The following is a 23,031-nucleotide window of genomic DNA, read 5'->3' as shown; positions in this document are numbered from 1 at the left end:
TCAGCTCATTACTAAGTAAAACCTAATAAATATTACGTACAATTATGTTTCGGAAGGTAACAAATATTGGGCATACATTATATGTATGATTCATAATAAAAGTTGCTCCGATCTTAGCTTACTACGAAGTTTCCTCGAAGTAATACAAATTAACTGATTTCTAATTAGTCGTATTTTGCGCATGCGCATTGCCTCTCCCCATAATATAATCAACCCACTCATATCACTCTGTTGATAGTTTTGAAACGGCGATAATGACAAACGCAAACACCAACTCGCCGACTGGACCGGACTGGTTATATTACGTTATTGGTTTTGTTGCCCAAGTTGGTTGGTTCGTTCCATCCGATGTGGATGCTGCGCCGGTTATTTGAATAAATCAATGGGGCGTAGTGGTGGCAAACACTGTTCGAACTTCGACCCCATATTACACCGTTATACCAGTAGACTACGTGTGCTCGAACATAACGCAAACTGTTTAATGGGAAAATATTGCGCGAGATGCACTTTAAGTTGCGACGTGGGCCCGCTCGAGCTTTCAATCTAACGTTAATACATTCTATTAATAATATACATACACACACATGATTCATGTATGTGCATATACAATAAGGAACCGGAAACAAAGCTGCACTTAACATGCTATCGATTATCTTCGCTGAGGGTGTTGTGCAATAATAATGATTTGAGCGTTCTCTGAAACTGTCTAGGATAAGGTTCTTCTCTTAGTATACGAGATTAAGCAACAATATAGTGTAACTTATATTCAATCATAAGAATAGATTGTTAGTATAAAATTAAATCGTATTATATTTAATTAATTTAAATCAAGCTTTCTACTTCATTATTGGAATTAGCTGCTCAAAAATTAGCACACCAATGAGTTCAATGCACGGTCGCCAGCAAATGTATTACACCAAAATCCCAAACAATGGATTCAATTTCAGCTAAATCTATTTTAGAGCTTTGCTCGCTATAACATGATTGAGTAACGTAATCTTGATTGTGATTATTATTTATCCTGCAATATATCGAAACTGGGAGACCGACAACGATGTTAGCTTTGGCTCTCGGCGACCAAAATGTAAACGGGACATCACAGCCAATGAAAATCGTTCCTTGAGATTGTAAGTGTATTTGCTAAGAGCTTATGAAATATATATATTCTAGTCTGCTACAAGACTTTTTGTGTTTGAGTTGTTGAATTATTTAGCATGCTTGGTCAGAAGCGAATAAACGGTTCAAGTTAGGCAACTCGGTTGTGGTTCGTATCAACATTCTGGTTGCAGCGCGAGCACTCACTTGCACACCCTTAGTAACAGGGTAGGTAGCGTATTATAGTATTCTAGGGCAAGCCAACCCTCAGACGGACGAAATGTCTTTAGACAGTCTCAGTCGGAACCTAATTTCCGCCTTGAATGGCGCACGCTATTTATGTATGTGTAGACCAGATCTAAGATAACCGTTAACGTCCCGTTTAAAGATTAAACGAGGTTAGTTTACAACTCTGCTGATTTTTCAATGTCGTTATCAGACTATCGCATTAATTACGATCATCGCGATAAACGCGTGAGAAAATTGAAAAAAAATCTTGATGAAACGTATATAAAATAGGGCATTTATTAAATAAATTATTAGTGAATAGTTTATTTACTTATAATATTATATATAAAAAGCACAATTTTATTTATTCTGAAATATTTATAAAATGCTTAAAAATGTTTATAGTTATATTATATTTTTTTTACCAAAGTATTATTGACGCGTTATCAAATTTTCTTGAATCTAAAAGCTCATATTTTAAATTAAAAATAAATATCACACAGGATAAAACCTGTAACGTTAATATTATACTATTTTTTTTTTTGTTAAAATTTATTGTAAATAAATTCATGTATGACTTAATTCTTACATAGATTTGTGAAATAAAAAAAATCTTGATAACGAAACATCAATATTTCAAATGTTAAAATATATTATTTTTAAAACTATATTAAAAAGCTAAAATTTTCTCCCAGGTGAAATAAACACGTTTAAAACAAATTGTATAAACGTCTGACACTTAAGAATGCATTCTTATTAAATAAAAAAAAAAGTTTTGCTAAAACACAAAAATCAAGTAAATTTTTTTTGTGCAGCAGGTAGCGAAACCATTGGGTCAAAATTGCCTATTTAATATCAATATTTTTATATCTTACTGAAAGGATTATTTTTTTAAAAATGAAATTTAAAAAATCACTTTAGACATTTTTTTTTTATCAGGCTTGTTTATTGATTTTTTTTGTCAGCATCTAATAGCAAAATAATTTTTAACCCCCGAAGTTTGCAAATAAAAAATAGAATCTAGAGAGTGCTGCTGTATATGTTAATATACATTAATCATCAATCGGGCAACATTTAACAGACTCGATATGTTGGTTGCCCTACATCAAAATGCGACATTTCATTCGCAACAACCCAATAAAAACAGACCCTGTTGATTATATCGCGGGCAAGGAAAACTTTAGCGGTATCCACGTCGGCAATCTAGCTTTAATGAGGTTTGCCGAAGAAATATTTCCGGCCGCGGGCAAAACCGATAATTTCTCCCGGTGTCGTGGCACAGGTTGTGCGCCGAACGTACTTCCGGTCCGGGCGCAGACTGCGTCATAACCGGAAACGTAAGCCGGCAGACCACAAATAGACCGGAAGGGATATACGAGGACAGCTTGGCTAATTTACTCTGCGCTGCGCCGACCAACTATCGCTCAAATCCGAACCTACGTAATTATTCATATGACTAGAATTGTACCTAGACGCGGAAATAGGGTAGTAGAAATCTTAGCATAGATGTATAATATTTTGTACATAATATAACATACAAGCTCTGATTTAAAACTATTGTTTTTAATTATGATAAACATCACAGAATAAATAATTACAATAGCAATGAAGTTTTTAAAATACAACCACACCTATATCAAAAATATTAAACAATTAAAAAATGTATTAAAAAATTCTAAATCTCATTATCACAAATGTGCATCGCATTTTACATTACGCACCTCAGCATTTTTAAAACATTATAAAGAATATTAACTATGTAGGAATATCGTAAAGACTAATAACAAATTTGTTTATTGCGCTTTTAACGCGTAAATGCGACAAATACCTTTTTCACAGCCAATGTGTATCTGCAATAAAACCCATTTTTTTACTATGTAGTCTTCACACACAAAAAATATTTACATAAAGATTGATTTTTTACTTAGCTTATTAAAAGTTTGTTAAGACTTATTTTATAAATAGAATTTTCTGCAAAATAATTTACGTCTGGTCAGCTTCAATTGATATAGTGAATATGAAAGCAATATTGCGTTCAGATGCCCTTTTAATGTGTATTTTTGTTTATCAATATTTGTTTTCAATAGATGCGTAACATAGTGAGCAATTTTATTATCAGTTACTAAAAATGATTCACCCTTACATTTTTTAAGCTATTTTTGGCCAAAGTAAACCTTTGTTCTGAATCAGATGATTTTATATATACCTATAACTTTTATTGATCATTTGTTATAAATAAAATATATATTTTCAGAAGGGTAATTAAATGTTTTAGAATAAAAAATGCCCTATAACTAATAAAAAGGTCACGTTAACGACCACTTAAACAACGAAAAAAATCTATAACACTTCAAAATTACTATCCTCGTTAACACTTTTACCTACCTCTCTTATATAATTTATAAAAAAATTTTAAAATATATTTAGCTCTAGAAAAAAAATCAAGACATATCAAGAATGAGAACATGAATATTTTTTTACTATAAATAACAATAAATGCTGTTGCTTTATATGCAAATTAACTATAGCGATTGCGAAAATAGAAAAATCTAATGACATTTTCAGTCAATACAATTCAAATATGAAACAGAATATTTGAAAAAAATTGAAGAGGTAAGGGTTAATTTATCGTTGCAGTAAAATATTTAGTGAAAGCTATTAATAAACCACTTAGAATAACCATTGCGTCTTTAATAGTGTGTTAATTAATAATGAAAAATAAAAAAACATTAATTAATGAAAATTTTATTAAAGAATCGTTTTTGGCTGTTGCAGATTTTAAGAATAAGGGATGTATAATTGATCAAAAAAAATGCAACTTTAGAAAAATATAGTCACAAGACGTATTAAAAAATTGAGTGAAAATAAAATGTGTCAACTAAAAGAGGGTAAAAATATTTGCGTGTTTTATTCGTTGCATTTATTTTTTTCTTTTCGATTATATTTTTAAATATTTTTATTTGTGTTCTAAATTAATTCTGTCACTTTTTAATAATACTATAATATATGTTTTTTAAACATCTATCATCTTTATATACGAAAATGTTTTTGTTGCTAAAACGTAGCGTAGCTAGAAATATCTTCACTTTACGAACACGCACGATAAATAGGAGGCAATGTGTTAAGGCAGCCCTTGTAGCAAAATGGCCGAAAGGAATTTTGTTTATTTTTTAGCAACCCCGAAGGCCTTTCATTCAGTCAGCGCGGTACGTACACAACAAGCGAACGATGCAATGTGTACGCGTAGAACCGAAAATTCGCTTTTCAAAAAAAATCGAAAAAGAAATACCCACCCGTTCATTTTCAAAGTGAGGGGCACATAGAATTGAAATCCTCGGGTCTCATGTAAATATTTCTCTTTGATGGAATTGTGGACCCGCGAGAGTTTTTCTTCGCGCTCTATTGCTTTTGTAGAGGTCTCCGGAGACAAGCAGGAGTGCCATTGAATTCTTTCACCCCATTGTTGGTTTTGTGCCATATGGAAATCCCGGGCAATGGCGTGGCGGCTTTAAAGGGTATTGAGGAAGAGTTTTAAGCCCCTTACGCACACGCTCCGGCAACGGTTTGTTAGCCTGCCGGAGAGGATTCGATTTTTACGCCGTTCGTCGACATCTGAAAATTATTTTTATTTCGCCAAATATGAAATTGAATAGAAAAAACGCCTACCAGACGCTGCGAAAAGCCTTCACTGATCCTTTGTATGTATTTTTATTTATATAATGTGAACAAACAATCAATTTTATTTATATAAAGTATTTCTAGTCAATATTTAAGGGCTAACTTAAAATTAAAATTTAGTTATTACTAAAAAAAGTTTACGCTACAACACATGCATCGCATTCAATAATATTAAATAATACATTTACACATGTCATTTTCGTTATAATGCTACAGTCTAAGATTGGCCTAAGCATTTCACAGTACTTATTTTATTCGCTCTATTTTGGGTCACGCAGCACCGCCGAGGATTCGTAGATAATAATTTTATGGTTCACTTACCCACAGGTTTATATAATATTATAATGTTTATTACTTTACAGATTTTAAACAGTTAATGCAAAATAAATATTTGGCCTATCTAAGACATTGCACTTTAATATACGTATGTACATTAAGACGCCATTGTACCGATGACCTTAAGTTAAGTTAACCAATAATTTAATAATATTAAATTAAGATAATCGTGACCTGACAGGTTACGCTAATGCGTTAATATGGTAAAAAAACTATACATAACCTATGTTTAAAATATATAAAAATAAAATATTAAAATTAAATAATAAGAACCAGACCAGATCCTCGTAGCTTGCATTACATACATTAAAATCCAATGGCTACATAATAAAAACTTGAATCATGACAACCATAGATGAATCACCTAGTATAGACGTGATTCGCAAAGACAATCAAGAACCCAAAATTTAAATTTCTTGAGAAGAATGATGTTATTTACAGCATCCAAACAATTTTTCGCGAATCAGTTCAAGCGAATCATATCCTAATGATCCTAAAATAAGTGTGCTGGAATAAAAAAACAGATAACAACTAAATATTTTTTTAATAATGTATCACGAGGAACTTTCCTGAACTTTTTCAAATAAAAGGTAGTGTTAGTAATTTGGAGATTCCAAATTATAGATCTCGATTTAAAAATGCTGCAAACTAAAGTGTCATAACGGACGTCAGAGTAAAACGCGTTCTTCATAGCAAAGTCGAGCATCTTTAAAATTATTTTGAAAGACGTCATACGAGAATCTCCGCTTGCTCCCAAAAGTAATTGCAAAAACTTATGTAAATGTTTTTCTAGCCAAAACATTTAAATTAAGATTGTAGAAATAATCTTATAGCAAACGAGATTGAAAAAATGACACAATATGTCACTTTTTGATTATTTATGGTTTTCCAGCTTTTACTATTTTTTTATATTACTTTTAATTGATATTTTGTTATTCATTACTAGTATTTTTTTTAATAATATATCAAGTTTTTAGGTAATATTTAAAAAAAAATTTAAAACTTTTAGCGGTATTTTTTTTTATATATTATAGTTTTTGTATTCGAGGTTGTCTTAATAATTTTGTATTTCTTAACTGTGTTAAGAATTATTAAAAATGTACTTTTTTTTGCGTTTTTTGACAAAAAAAATTGTAAAAAAATAGAGTCTGCAACAGATCCCATGCATTTAAACTATTTTATATCATCTGCATACAGAATTAAACGGAAATTAGTGACTGGCATATTTATGTAAAGTGCAAAGGGACCAAGTTGGATCCTTGAAGAATACCCATAGCGGTGAAATATTTTTTTGACAATCGACCGCCATAGTTTATAAACTCAAATACCTCGAAATGACCGAGTTAAATCATCTGAGCAACTATGGTTAATCTTTTTTTTACTAAAAACCCATGACAAACCTTGTCAGAGGTCTTTTTAAACTCACTATGTACGACATATGACATCTACTTGTATTCCCACATTAAGATATTTTGTCACTGCTTTTTATACTTTGCCTAATAACAAGGTTAGTAACAGTGAAACTGGCAGGACAAAACCCATACTGCTGATCTAACAAAACGTTCTGAAAGTGATTGAAGGCGTATCTTAATTGAAATACTTTAGAAGCAGCTGATCGCTACAAATGTGACGGTTCTTTATGTATAATTTGTCATTTTTTTATAAATACGGGTGAAAAATCGCAAGCAATATTTCGTGAACCATCCAAAGTTTTTTCATCAAAATGTATCAATTTTAGTGTTGAATGAGAAGTGTGTTTAGTGTCAATAAATTTTTAGAACGCTTTAGGATTACTGATAATTTTGTTTTGGGAACTTTTGTAATTTTTGTAATGACAAGATCTCTGTAAGCACATAATGTGCGCTTAAAATGGACGAAATTCTAAACGATGTATGGAATTTGTGACTATTGGTTTTTTTGGCCTATACTGATCTACTTATCTTTATGATGTACATTTATATGCACATCCATTACCCAAATGATTTTGTGGCATAAGTGCCCTTTTGACACAGGTATACTAATCGCCCATCTTGATGGGTGATTCACTAGTAATCCACTTGTTTTTGTTGTAAACTTACATTTGCAGAGAGCATGCTCTTGTATGACACTTTCCTTTGACGCTCATATACCTTTGTGGTCTAATTACTCTTGTACGCTAAAATCCACAATGCTCACTAGATACTTTGATTATATCAATAGTGTTGATTTCAATCTGATGTATCCTTTGTTGTTTGGTGCATTGGCAGGTACTCTTGGTCCAGAAAAAAAAGTCATGTGACACAGAAAAAAAATATCCCCGTATTATTAAAAAAAGTCTGAGTGTCACGTTATTTATTTAATTAATCTCTTAACTAACACACTAGCATTTAATCCACTATTTTTGGTCCATTTTTTTTTTGTATATTATAAGCCTTGCATTATCAGATAACAGAATTGACTTTATATTGTTCCCTGCGTTTCTAACAACTATTTTTTTTATATAAATTATTTATTTTTAATGAGAGTCTTTAAAAACTAGTACTTTTTTACACCCTCATTCTTTCCATTAATTCCTAATTTTGTACCACCTCAACCATTTAATACTCATATATATTAATAAAAAATCATATATTATATATTAATAAAAAAGTAAATGACAAAAATCTATCATCTAGTAATTTATATAAATATTTAAGATTTTGCTGTTAATTTTTATTTTATATATGATTTGAAAATAAATTATACTACAATGCTAAAAAAAATATTTTAATATATATGATAGACCTTTCAGTATTATGCTTAGCTATAAACAGTAAATAAATATATTTTTAATACGAACTATATTGATAATATACATACGTCTATTTTATTTTTCATGTAAATTATTTTAATCATTAATCTATTTCCACGTAATACCAGCGCTTGTTAATTTTTATTTTATATTCAGTAATTAACCACCCGCGAGCGATCCATTTCACTGATATTACTACCAAAACCGACCCTTACAAAATTCGATGGTAATCTAAAGGGCGCACGGTGTAGAATTAAACGTTGCGTTGCTTCGAGCAAAGAGAGCACAAAAAACGCGTTCGACATCATTTATAATTAATTTTAATAATAACACTTTTCCTCCAGACAGCGTGAATCTCAATTCTCCATCATTCAGCACCCACAAAGCGTTATCGTCCCTTTTATCTCTCCTCTCTCGGCTCCTTTCAACGGGACACGCTCATTTTTCGCAACTAGCGCAGAAACACATCATTACACCTTGGGTTCGAATCGGAAAATTATTTTTCCCTCGCGAAAAATACAGCTCGTTGATATTGTATTTATTAAATTCAGAAGCAAGTCTCGTTTTACGAGAGCGTGACGTCACAGGAGGGCTCTCTTGAAACTCCCCAGTCGGCTGCGGAACCTTTGAACGACACTAATTGTCACGAATGATATGAAAGAGAACTCTCTGCGGCGTTTTTCCTCATCTTAAATCTTATTTATGTTGATTATATTGTAAGCTTGTATCTATAATATATTGCTTTGATGCACAAAATACTGAAAATTTTACATTAAAACAAATTTTAAATATGACAATAAAAAACCAATATCTGTATATTTAAGTTGACAAAGGTAAATTAGTTAGAACATACATATGTTTTGTATTTACAATATTTTTATATAAGCATATTACTTATGTGTGAAAATAATATAATAAAACAGCTGATTAATCGACAGTATAGTCATTAAAAATGTATGAAACATATAATCTTACAATCAATTTTAACTGACAAATAAAATTAAAAGTTTTTATATTTACTATGCTCAGTTTTATTTTATTAAAAACAAATATAATATCTGGTAAAATTACTAACATTTATACAACATCATCACCTAATTAAACTTATTTTGTACATTAAAAATTTTGCAGCATAATTTAATTAACCAGTAGTGGTTAAAATTGAAATATTTATTTTATATTTCCCAACTAAAAAAAATATTTTTTTATTTAAAAATATATGAAGTGCCTAAATTATTTTAATGTGTAAAATTAAAAGCATAATAAAAAATAGTAGTATTTTTTATAATTTATTTTTTTTTAATTAAAAATTAAAAATATGTTACACAAAATTAATTTAAACCAGTTTTATTAATTAAGAGCATGTGTTTACGTTTTTCATACGCGCAAATGAGTGATTTTAATTTTTTTTAATACATATAAAAAATCTTTATGAGCCTAATTAATTAGCTCATTATTAAAAAAATAAAATATAATATTTCGTTTAATAATATAATAAATGTAATCAGAAAACTATTTAAACGTCCCGTCAATTATCTATTTATACTTATATTTGTACTATTTATACTTATATTCGTATATAAATATTTATACCTATATTCGTACTTTTAAAATATATTTTTCTATATAATAATGGTGAATCTATTCAAACTTTAATATAAACACATTAACAACTTTTTATCCATTCTAATAGTATATAATAATAAATCTTACTAAAAATACATAAAAATAAATCATATTTCAATAAACTTATAATAAATTTGTCATATAAAATTCAAAGTATGAGTACACTGTTAAGCTGTCTCGCATTCCCTATCATAAATCCTAAAGCTTCCACTTCACTCTCCGAAAGTAGGCGACAGTTGGCCAAGGACGGGAAATATAATGTGAAAATTCGGGCTTACTTCGGTCGAGATCGGTTGTCCCCGCGCTAAAATCTCTCGCAAGTTCTCCGAGGTCACCGCGAACGGGAGGTAAAATGGGGGTAATTTGGGTCGAGGCGGCCGACTTCGTCGCCTCCGAAAATTCCCTCGCTTTCCGAAAGTCATACCCGAAAACGCTTCGAGCGCGAGCGGTGAGATACTTCCCCTTTCGCTCTCTCGCGTGTTAAGTGACGAGAGAGAGAGATAATGATATCGTGCTTCGCAAACTGAGAGAATGAGTGACCCAATTAAATTTCAGTATGCGCATAGGCGTCCTGTGATTAACACGTATTATGAATGCTACAATGTGGTCACAGCAACAAACAATGTTATTTTTAGAAAATATACAATCGGAACCATGCATTTGGGACCCAACAAACAGCGCACATAAAGATAAAAAAAAAGTCCACGACGCCTGGGTGAAGATACACCTATCAACTCAAATGGAAAATTTAAGATTGGGTGATTTAAAAAAAAAAAAAGATTCCCTTTTCGCGACGTACAGAGGCTACAGTAGGAAAATTGTGTCGTCGCTAAAATCTGGAAGTGGGGTGGACGATGTTTATCGTCCGATTTGGTTTGCATATGCATTTATGGACAGCTTTTTGGGACCATCGTTCAAATGCAAGGATACAATAAACACAGTAAGTAATATCTTATTTTTTTATTTATTTATTTAATTAAGTAATTAACATAGCAGATAGAACATCAGAGATATATAATTAAATAAATATCATCACACTTATATATTTGCGTATAACATTTTTTTCTTCATTTTAACACTCGTTTAAAAAGTAAATCCTATATTATTAATCTTTATTTAAATATATTATTCTACCCAGATAGGACAAAGTTTACCCCAAGGCTTTTACTTGCCTAATTAATAATGTATAGTACAATTAATTCCTTCCAAAGAAATATTCAGTGAATTTTTCTCTTATCTGAACAGCTGACAATGCTGGATTACGTGGTGTTTGTGTCATATTTCTGAAAGCACAGTTATTATCAACCTGTTGCCGCCAACTGCCAGGTTGGAGTAAACTTCCGTTTGCATCATAAGTGTCTACCGTACCGACAGGCATATAAATAAGTGATGAAGTTGTACTTTTTCTGAGAAAGTTGTGCAACAAGAGACATGTCATTGTAATAACAGAAACGGTGTCAATATCTAATTTAATAGGCTTTTTAAAAACTCTAAATTTTGCAGCCAATATACCAAAAACATTTTCAACTAAAACTCGAGATCTCGACAATCGTGTATTGAAAGTTCGTTTCGGTAATCCAATATTATGAGTACCGGGATATGGTTTCATTATATTAGTATGTAAAGCAAATGCTCCGTCAGCCAGAAAAACGTAGGGAATATCAGTATTATCAGTACCGGGCAATGGACACGGCGTAGGCAAATTAAGAGTATTAGAAGAAATTTTTTGCCACAATAAACAATTTTTAAATACACCTCCATCACTGATCCTCCCTTGGCTACCAACGTCAGCAAACATAAACTCATAGTTGCTGTTAATTAAAGCCATGAGTACTATACTGAATGTCTTTTTATAGTTATAGTACTCAGATCCAGAGTTATCTGGACATTCCACAACAATATGCTTCCCGTCGATCGCACCAATAGCATGTGGAAAGTTCTTTTCAAAACCATTTTCAACTTCCAACCATTGCGTCGTATTGCTTGGAATCTGTGAACAATAAAATGTATTTACCATAGATATTTTTTTCAGGAGCAAAATACAACACAGATAAATACAGAAGAGGGAAACAATGAGTTGTCGCAGCCTATCGATCTAACGGATACACCTGATACAATAGGTAATCAAAAAAAAACCATTCGCCGTCGTCTACACCCACCAGAACTGCATGAAGCCAACATGCAAATGACCGAAGCATTCAAGACACTGAGCAATATCATCAATCAAAAACCAGCTGAAATTGAAGATGAATGCGACATGTTTTGCAAAATGATTGCAAAAACTCTTAAAAAGATGCCCGGAAATGAAAGGGAAGATATAATGTTGGAAATGCATTTATTAATTCATAGATCACATAATAATACTAGATCCCCATCTATTGAATCATTCCGCACTTCTACATCTAGACCCCCCTCATATTCAGAGCATTTCAACCCTACATATTTTAATACCTTAAAGCGACCTTCATCAGAACACAATTCATATTCAAATGCAACAAATACATCTTCCAGACCTAATTCCTCATTATCAGAGCCACCCAACCCATTTGTAGAATTTTCAAATGAAACCCAGTCATACAACTTACATATTCCAAACACAAATAATACTGTGCCAGATACTCACACTTTTTCAAACGTTAAAGCTCTCGGTAACGAGAATACTTCGAAGTTACATCATTTAAGCAATGAAGTTATTACTACATCAACAATCACCCCGACTGAAACTCAACTCAATACTACCTAGACCCAAACTCAATCAATAATATAATAAGTTAAAGTAAAGCATACCATTAATTGTAATCATTACCATGATAGATGTAATCAGAAACTCATTACTAGATTTTACTGTTAATAATGTTAAGAAATTTACTTACTTTACTTTTTTATATGTTATTTTTCTCATTTCGAAATTGTATATTAAATAATGTAAATTGATTTGATGTAAGAAAGGGATTGATGATCTATGTTTTTGTGTTTTATAGAAACTCAACTCAATACTACCTAGACCCAAACTCAATCAATAATATAATAAGTTAAAGTAAAGCATACCATTAATTGTAATCATTACCATGATAGATGTAATCAGAAACTCATTACTAGATTTTACTGTTAATAATGTTAAGAAATTTACTTACTTTACTTTTTTATATGTTATTTTTCTCATTTCGAAATTGTATATTAAATAATGTAAATTGATTTGATGTAAGAAAGGGATTGATGATCTATGTTTTTGTGTTTTATAGAAACTCAACTCAATACTACCTAGACCCAAACTCAATCAATAATATAATAAGTTAAAGTAAAGCATACCATTAATTGTAATCATTACCATGATAGATGTAATCAGAAACTCATTACTAGATTTTACTGTTAATAATGTTAAGAAATTTACTTACTTTACTTTTTTATATGTTATTTTTCTCATTTCGAAATTGTATATTAAATAATGTAAATTGATTTGATGTAAGAAAGGGATTGATGATCTATGTTTTTGTGTTTTATATATAAGTTAGATAAAAATTTGTTACCAAAGTATTTTAATAATTATATAATAAGAAATAGTAATATTTATGATTATACAACTAGAAATAAGGATTTTTTTAATAAATACATAAATAATGTAGTTTACTTATATATACCTTTATTTCATTCTTGAGAACCTCATTTAGAGCTTTGCAAACTTCAAGTACGATTTTGGAAATTATCTGGCTTGAAATTTTAAATAAATAATGCAGACTTCTGTAACTATCACCAGTTGCTAAAAACCTCAAGGTGATTGATAAACGAATCTTGGCAGGTATAGCTTTCCTTAGTTGAGTATCTTGTTTGGAGATCATGGGTAAGACTTTGGACAGCAAAAATTCGAAATCTTTCACAGACATTCGATGAAAATTTTCGAATTCCCCAGATGGTTCTTGTGTCAATTCAGCAAATTGACTTTCCATACTTTTCCTTAAAAAATAATAGAAATTATTCATTAGTTGCACACTTGAACGTTTCCTGTTTATTATTTATTAGTGACAGTGAAGCCTCGATTCAACATAAAATGTCTTATTTACTAACACTGATCTGTTCCGGTGCATTGCAATCATCCACCATCTCCTTTTTCTCCATTTGGCTTTAATTTTTGTTTTGCTTAAAACACGCACGTAATTGTAATACGCGAGAGCACATAGGGCGATGACAGCAGCGGCATGCACATCCTCCATGTCGGAAAGCGCACCCGCGTATGAAATTCCCGGCTGTGCGAACGCTATTCGAAACGGCGACCTTGACCGACTTCGGTCGAACTTCCACTAGGACAACTTTCGGAGAGTGAAGTGCGGGTATAACATATTTCAAGTTGGCTACTATTTAAACAGTCAGCATAATATTGAGGTTTTGGTCAGCTCTAAAATGTTTTATGCCGGCAAATATTGTCAGTTGAGCCGCCATTTGTGGTCAGCAGGTGCTCAGTAAATAATGTTAACTCTAAAGTTATTTCTATAGCTAATTAAATACATTTTTAGTAATATAAGATGTAAATCAGATTTATCAAAATTTTGACAAGCCGTAATATTTATTTTATTCTGATAATAAACTTTATTTGTACAGCAAGAAATGTACGCATATATTATGCTGCTGTCAGTTATTAATTAATAATGTAATAATGACTAACCTTGATTTTTTAAGGTCTACCTTTACATATAAACGTTCATTTGCTGTTGAAACCAAATCTTTACTAATTAATCAAACTCCAAAAAATAGACCAAACATTGCCACTTGTTATTGCCCAAACAAATCTCACTTCAATATAATAGAATATTGCTTATTTTAGTTTGTCAGCTGATCACGATTTTAATATGCAAACACATAAATATCACAGCTCATAAATATAATTTTATTATCCTGTTGCTATGATAATTTTTTTTATATGACTATTTATTTTGAATACGTTTAAATATTAATCTAAGTAAAGATCTGTTTACTTGCTGATAAAATTTAGTTTGTTTTCTAACCACGTATTGAGCCTAAAATTTTTTCACTGCCGACAAAAACATAGTATGATACCAAATTTTTTTAATATTTTTTTTCTAATAATACGGTAAATATAACATTTTCAAATGGCGAATCATTCAATTACTACTTCTCTAAATTTTGTTATCATATGATTTTATATAAAAATTCTTTGGCCTTGCAAACAATTTACGTTTTTAATTTTACAGCTTATATTATTTTTAATTAATATCTTTTTATTAATTACTAGCATAGATTTTTAGGAATATATCAAGTTTTTAGTAAGTATTTTTAGAGGTATTTTTTTTTGTATATTATAGCTCTTATATTTGAGTTGGTTTTAAAAATTTTGTATTTTTTAGAGAATTTATTTACTGTTTTGAGCATTTTTAAAAAGTTGCTTTTTTGCGATTTTATTTTTTTTTTAATTAAAAGTATTATTGTTTGTTTTTAATTGTTTTTTTTTCTAAATGAAAAATTCTAACCTAAAAAAATTTATAAAATCCAATTTATATAATATATTGTAGCGATAAACCGATTTTTAAAGCAGATCTACATAAACATTAAAAATTTATGAAGAGTGATAGCTTTTATTGATTTTAATATGAGCAAATCCTGAGTAATATACCAGAAACAATTTTAAAAAATTTAGAATTTTTTTGTATATGATGAACGATGACCAAATTATTGCGCAAACGAAAAATACGCACGCAAAAATTCCACACAGCAAAATTCTGAACATAAGTGATTGCTTGATTGTCATATATACATATTATATATTACCTTAATTTTTTTAATAAAAAAATTGTGTAATTATAGGAAATATAAATGTGTCAAAGTAATGTAAAATACTAATTTAATTGTTAAATATTTTTAAAACGAGATATTGTAAATTAAAATTATAAAAACATATGGTAAATAAACTTATATTATTTTTTATATATATTGACGTATTCTTAAATATACATAAATATATGCAAATATTAATTCTCGCTTTAAGCAATTTTCGTTTGCGAAATAATCACCAAAAAAATAATAAATTTTTTTTTTAAAAGACATTTTTTCAAATACCTAAAATTTATTAAATCAATTAAAATAAAACGACTGTTTTTTAAACAATATAAGGTTTTACAGAACTATTTTGAAACTGTTTTTAGAAAAAGATTTTTCTCAAGAAAAAAATTCTTTCATACGTTTCTTTTCATTTTTTCCGTCGCCAGGGATACCAACAATTTTGATCCACGCCGAAGTGTTGATCTTGTGTCGTCAAGCAGAGCAGAGAAGATACTTTATTTTTAGTTTTTGCCCTGGCGGCATAGTTTTTTTAAGCAATTGGCTTGTCAGATCGCTATCATATTAAGTACACTAAAGCGGATCGCTATTTTCTAAGCTTTCATTTTTAGACGGCATTCCCTATTGAAGACCTCATTTTAACCCCTATCAAGGCCATCGATACGCTACATTCATAGAGTGGGGACCTCTTTTTAGGGTTGAGGGTCTGCGCCATCGTTTTTTACTGAGGATATTGACATTAAAACGCACCCTAGTCTATGCCTTCAGATAATATTCTTTAAAATTTTGTATTTTAATTTATTAATTACAAAGTCTTATTTTGAAAATAAAAATATTTTTTGCTCAATTTTTATTAGGTTTAAATTACGTCTATTCACTAAAAATTTCTGCAGATGATATTACTTACTTATTAACACATTACCATCCGTTCACGCATTTTCGCGTGATATAAGAACTACGCGATTAGTTTTTTTATGTAAAACATATAAATACATATATTTGAAATTTAATAAAAATATCGGATTATTATGTGTAGTATGCTAGTATTACCTTAAAATCATTTTCGATGTTTTTTTATTGTTTAAAAAAATATTGAAACTGAGAAAATTATATTTTTTAATTGAAAAATTATATATATATATATCTACGAGACTGGCAAAAAAAAAACTGAACAATAAACTAAATGAAGTACATACATTAAAAAACTCTTATATTCCCAGTCTGACATACGGTTAAGAAGCAAAACATGCAATATGTACTACAAAATAATAAAGCAGAACATAGTGAATTAAATTATTTACAACCATTCACTTTACACAAATCTAAAATTACTGCAGTACTGTGAAAAAATACTCTCCATCAAACAATATTGCCATACATATTGCCTTGCATTTACATTATTAAGTATATGGACTATATAGAAACCTTACTAAAACGTATAGTTATTATGTAAATATTTTAAAAAAAATTATGTCTAATTTATTACTATTTTAATAATATATACTTTTATCTTTTTATTGTGAAGTTACATTTTTTTGAGCTAGGATATTTACACGTTTGACTTTTGTTTAGTATATTTAAACAAAAAAAACCATAATCACTACTGTTTGTCAGAAAGTCAACCAGAACAAATCTGGCACAAATCTGATCGAATCCAACGTATCGTCCGGCGTCGCGGTTAAACGCGCATCGCGATTCGCTAAAGTTGAACCGTTGTTTGGGGACCGCAAACCGGAAGTGCTCCGATCGGCCGGAGCTTTGCATATAAACGAAACCGCCGCGCTTAAAACGTATTAAAAACATAAATTATTCAAAACGTCTTTGTTCGCCGCGAATCCTTTTTTGACTTTTGCCGATGATTTATGTTGTTGCGGCGGCGAACGTTTAAGCCGACCCGGGCCCAATATTGTCGGGGCCGTTTTGCGGAATTATTTCCTGAGGGTCTCTCTCTCTGAATAATATCGGGTCTCTGTGAAAATTTTTACTGAATTGCGGATATTGATGCTGTATATATAAATTACAAACAACAATGGAATCGACTATTTGAGCTATATTTAAATGGGTGCGTAGGAGGATTTATGTAGGTTTTCAAAGCTACTTCATAACACTGTACAACAAATTTGAACTTGTGTGAGCAACAAATATGTAATAATTCGATTTATACTATTTTTGTCCTGTTTTAAATAAATCAAATAAAAAAATGTAATATAAGACCTAAATTAATAAATTAAAACAATGTTTATTATCTGGTTCACATTCATACGTGATGTTATTATGGAAGATGTATGTTTAGTATTATTTATACTATAAATGCAAAAATTGTATTAGATTACAAAAATAAAAATAATTCTGCACAGTAAAATCATTTTGATAACTTACTCAATAATTACTATAATACAACTATTACAAATCCATAAAAAAATAGTAAAATTAAACTTAATAACAGAGAGCAATCACCTTGACTATATATTTCAAATAAAACATTTTTTTATAAGGGTTGTTTTGGCAAGTAAAATTTGTCAAAGTTAATTTAACTCTAATTAAATTTTAATTAAGCGTTCAAGTTGATTATTATCAAGTTTATCACTTATCTGACTAAATTTAATTACATTTATTTGTACAATCGTAAATCTTTTTCTTACAATTATTAATACTAAAACATCACTTAACAAACTAAGAATTGGCAAAAGAATCAAATCTTAAATATAAATAACAACAACTACTAAGCAAGTATTGAGACATCAAAGTCAAAGTATATAAATTAGTGACATCTTTTATTACTATTTATAATTAATAAATGCAAGCCTAAATTTTATTAAAAAATATAAATTTTATTATGGTTAAATTTTATTTTAACTATTTTTTTTTATTAAACCTTTTGTTGTAACCTGAATAAGCGTAAATGTATGGCGTTACAACGAAGTAAATCTGTACTAATTATGTTAGATAACTGATTTAGATATAAACTAATGAAAAAATGTTAATTAAGATGTTTAAATATAATATATAATTAATAAATGTCACTTTGAAGCTTTATTATTACCATCTTTTAAATAAATAAGAACTTGAGTCTGCTATTGCTGAAGTTCGAACTTGCAACCTTAGGGCTACTAATCTGATATGTTACAAACTGCGCTATGACGACATTAAATGTCGATATTTATCCGTGAGATAAAAAAAATCTAATAAAATCCGATTATTGATAGCCAATTATTTAAATGGAAAAATGTATTTATCTTGTATATAAAAGAATATTAAAATTAAAATAGACAACACAACAAACTTAAAATGTCTTTTAAGTATTAGTCACCTACTTTTACCACTGGTTTATTGTCCCCATTAATATTAGGCTTTTAGCGAATTGGTGGTAGCTGTTTTAACAATGAGACACAGATAAGCCGCTGCAGAATATTTATTTACGTTAAAGCACAGCATGATTACAGTTTTTCTCCCGCCTCTTTGCCAAACAAAGTATTGCTCTTTTCGTTTCACTTCAATGTTATATTCAGCTCATTTTTATAATATTTAAATACCCTCTTTAAAGTGTTAATTATATAATGTACTTAGGTACATATTTTAATTTATACGGTCTAAACCTTAATTTTAATATGAACATTTTTTTATAAAAAATAATATGTTAAATAAAAAAAATTATAAATTTAGTTTTTTCAGTACAAAGAAATTAATAAAAAAATGTGGAATAAGAATTTATGTTTGATTGAGATAGGCTGAGTTAGGCTACAGTATAATCTACCCTAACCTAGCCTAACCCAATATATTTGTAGTATTAAATATGTAAAAAAATAGGTTCACGTGTACATAATTTTATAAATATATATATACTAACATATTATTTTAAGGAAAAATATGTTTATAAAAAAAATTGGGTTAGGCTGTGTTAGGCTAAGTATCTTACGTATTATATTGTAAATATATACTAATCTAGTCTAAGCACAAAAAGAATAGGTACAAACTTACATTATTTTATAAGTTAAGACACACACACACAGTGCGTTTAAAATGGCCATGCAGCAGGTGCAAGAAACTTATGCTTCGGTCTATACAAGGGTTCCTGAAAAATAAATAATATAAAAAAGTGAAGTAAAAATGAATAATATAAGCAAAATTAACAAATTACAATTTAGACAATAAAAATTATACAAAACAATTTTTTTACAACGCTAAATTATTTAATTTAATTTCATATTTATTTTATTAAATGTTTTAATTATCTAATTTTTTATTATTTAGGTACCGAATTTATTTTTAATTTACTTTCAAAAAATTTAGTTCATAAGTATACTTAAATATTCCTTAAATTATTTTTATAACTTTAAATAATAACTTTTCATCATTGTCTTATATAGTATCAAAGCAAATATTTTTTTGTATTATAAAGATAGATAAATTCTGATTTTTTTTTGCTTTCATTAAACGTTGATATTTTTTCTCGAAAAAACATGCAAGACTATATTCGCGTTTTTGGCATGCGTGCCTATGTTGTTGCGTTATTTTGATCGCGCGCTTTTGTCAGCGCGTTTTTGTCCTGTGCGCTTTTGTTATGGTATCGGTTTTGTGCAGTTTGGCAGGTCAGTTTATATACCTCTGGTTTTAATAGTACCATAATTTAGTATGTCTATGTTCTGACATGCACCATCAAAATTATTTTGCCGCTAAATCATCTGGTTCGACCAGAATACCGAGCCCAAGTATATTGCTACATTACAATCTACCAGCGTACAAAGCGAAGATGTACCCAAATTCTTGGGCAATAAAGGCATCATAGTACATAGCCACCCTCCATATTTACATGATTTGGCTTAATGTGACTTCTGGTTATTCGCAAAAATTGAGTGGGTGTTGAAAGGAAAACGTTTTGATACCATTGATTATGTCCGTACGTGTTTAAATGAACTTCCTGAACTTTTTTACAAAATATGTTTTGCCATTTTATAGCGCAGTATTGATTTAGAATATGTGTATTTTAAATAAATTAATATAATATTGCAGTCGTCTATTTGTTTATTGATCCTTGTGTATTTGGGACAGACGATGCATGTACGAAGTATAGCATTATTGACTGACTCGATGGATTCCTAGAATTTAAACATACAAATATAGTGTAGATCGTGGATTATTTTTCTCGGAACGCAAATGCTTTCTAATAAAAATAATCCACTAACCCAAAGGTACTCTGTTAACTTTATTGTAACCCTAGAAGCAGGTAAACGCAATTTTAGCGAAATGATTTTAGATAATAAAAAGATGTATCTTACGAGTGACAGTCTATATAAATACTGCGTTGCGTTAATGTAAATATAGCACAATTCATAGACGAGAAGTAAAAACTTTATGCTACCCATTCATTGCATACACTCATTTCCCGTTTAATTTTTCATACTCAAAACTATTTTCCTGTCATATTTCACGTTTACTTTACGATCGTTACAACTTACAACGCTCTCTGCAAGCGCTTTATTTGCGTTTTTTCCCGTTATTTTTAATTTACCTAAAACGTTTGGACGTGCTCCAAAAATGCCCAACCGATGAACGTCGCCCCGTACTACTGCATTGCCGGTCGCCTTTTTACTACTATTTCTGCCCACACCACCACTGTACTTACCAATTTTAAAAATCAACATATATATAAAAATTAATTCTAATAAATTGACTTGAGTTGCAAACTCGGATTGATTTAACCTCAAAATTGATCTATTTTTTAAAATATTTATGGAGGATGTTTGAAAAAATAATTTAGGGTGAGTTTATTTTTATATAAGGCAAAATTATTAAGTTAAAAATCTATACAATTCCACCTGAAAATCATATGCAAATAAGATACTTTAAAGAGAGTTTTATTGCATCATCTAATGAAACGATGATTTTTATAAAAATTTTTGACATATTTAAAACAATTAAACAGTCGTTTATGAATTTAGAAAATCAGATCGTAAACTGAATATATTAAAGTTTTAGGCTTTTTTTTAATATGAAGAGATGTAACCTTGATATTTATTTTTTTTTAATTTATTTTTCTAAAAATATTGTAAATCGACCACAGTGCGCCGATTTCAGGTGGCTCCGTAGGATTGGTGGAGTAATTTATGGGTTCCGCAAGCCTTATCCCGCAGCGGTTAGATCGCTTTATTTTATTAAGATGATAAGGGCCAAGTGTTGTTTGTAGGATTGTACAAATTACAAAGGGCCATAAACCCCACTGCGAGGACGGCGTGAATTGGGTTAGTGCGTTGTAATAATGTGCTGCGAAAGCGTTCAACGGTTTCGGCGTTATTATATCACCTATTCGTCTCATCTGACCCTTTGCCCTTTATTATGGCCACTGGAACTTAACGGCGCTAATATAATAAATAATGATTTAATTTGCATTTTAAATAAAAAATATGATTTAAAATGAGGATTACCTGCTTGTGTTTACCTTCACGCGCTCGTTCCACTGCAACTTCGCTGCTCTTTCCACTACTACTTATGTACATAATATGTAACTTAAATATTGGTTATCACTAATACACACAATTAATACATTTAGTTATTTTTTTGAAAAAATAAAATTAATATATTTGTAAAAAAAATATTTATATAAAAAAAGTTAAATAAATATATTTTATTCAGTCAATAATAATTATTCTTGCATTGCTATTTTAATAAATAATAAATATAAGAAAATGTATGAAAACATATACATTAGTAGAAGACTTGTTTATTCATCAACTGTAGCCAAATAAACTAAGCGGCACATGAGTAACACTGGCGTGACAGCGGCGGAAAGACGACGACCGGCAGAGCCCCGATCGTAGATATCCCATATCATTCACATTGTTTAATAAATACTACAGAAATATATATAATTGCCACACTTTCGCCAAATATGATACTTTAAAACTATTTTTATCCTAAACTAGTAGCTTTTTACGTTTTTTATTTAGTATTTTGCTCTTTGTTTTTCTGATCTTAGTGTAAAAAAATGTATTATTGTTACATTATCTATATTTTAGATTTAAAGGTTTAATTCTTTAGTAGGAATAACAATAAAAATGCTATATCCCCATGGAATGATTCTAGAATTTTTTTAATAATTAGTCCTGGATATTAGAATAAAAAATTGCTAAATATTAACTCTTGAGACTGTAAAATATAACAAAACCCTTCAAATGACACAAACTATATAGCCAGATAAAACTTGAAATAAAAACACATTATGCCAAAACCGAGGCATTTAAAAATGCTATTTAAACATTGATGTAAATATTTTTTAGAATAATATTTGCGACTTTAACCTAAAATAGAATCAAACATTTTATTAATAAAAAATATAATATATTCAATAATAAATATATTAAGTGAATTTATATTTTTTTAAATGTATATGTATTAAATTGTAGCCAAAAAATGAGTAACTTCTTACTCATGCAGAATTACGTAAATAAAATATTACAAAAATGGCCAACTATTAGATAACTTATAAAACGAATAATGCTAAAATCGATGAAGGT

The 23,031-nt window shown here is 29.6% G+C and overlaps 1 protein-coding gene across 1 annotated transcript; it reads right to left on the bottom strand.

The window, feature by feature from the left end:
- Nucleotides 1-10,803: 10,803 nt before the first annotated feature.
- On the bottom strand, nucleotides 10,804-14,006 carry LOC148239479 (uncharacterized). The gene is made up of 2 exons (XM_088188103.1): nucleotides 13,372-14,006; nucleotides 10,804-11,723 (listed from the first exon to the last, which is right to left on the bottom strand). Exons 1-2 carry the CDS (start codon nucleotides 13,708-13,710, stop codon nucleotides 10,929-10,931), a joined length of 1,134 nt encoding a protein of 377 aa, XP_088044229.1. The 5' UTR covers nucleotides 13,711-14,006; the 3' UTR covers nucleotides 10,804-10,928.
- Between the last annotated feature and the right edge of the window lie 9,025 nt (nucleotides 14,007-23,031).

The sequence above is a fragment of the Plectrocnemia conspersa genome, unplaced genomic scaffold (genome assembly GCF_051122295.1).
Source record: "Plectrocnemia conspersa isolate PC_06_02 unplaced genomic scaffold, ASM5112229v1 ptg000001l, whole genome shotgun sequence".
NCBI lineage: Eukaryota > Metazoa > Arthropoda > Insecta > Trichoptera > Polycentropodidae > Plectrocnemia > Plectrocnemia conspersa.
Note: the sequence above shows the minus strand (reverse complement) of the source record. Positions and strands in the feature narration are given on the sequence as shown.

Excerpts from the sequence above, each read along its gene's own strand:
- LOC148239479 (XM_088188103.1), bottom strand. The coding sequence starts at position 13,710 with ATGAATAATTTCTATTATTTTTTAAGGAAAAGTATGGAAAGTCAATTT. Across the intron at positions 11,724-13,371 it reads TTCTCAAGAATGAAATAAAG|ATTCCAAGCAATACGACGCA; the intron begins GTATATATAAGT and ends TATTGTTCACAG.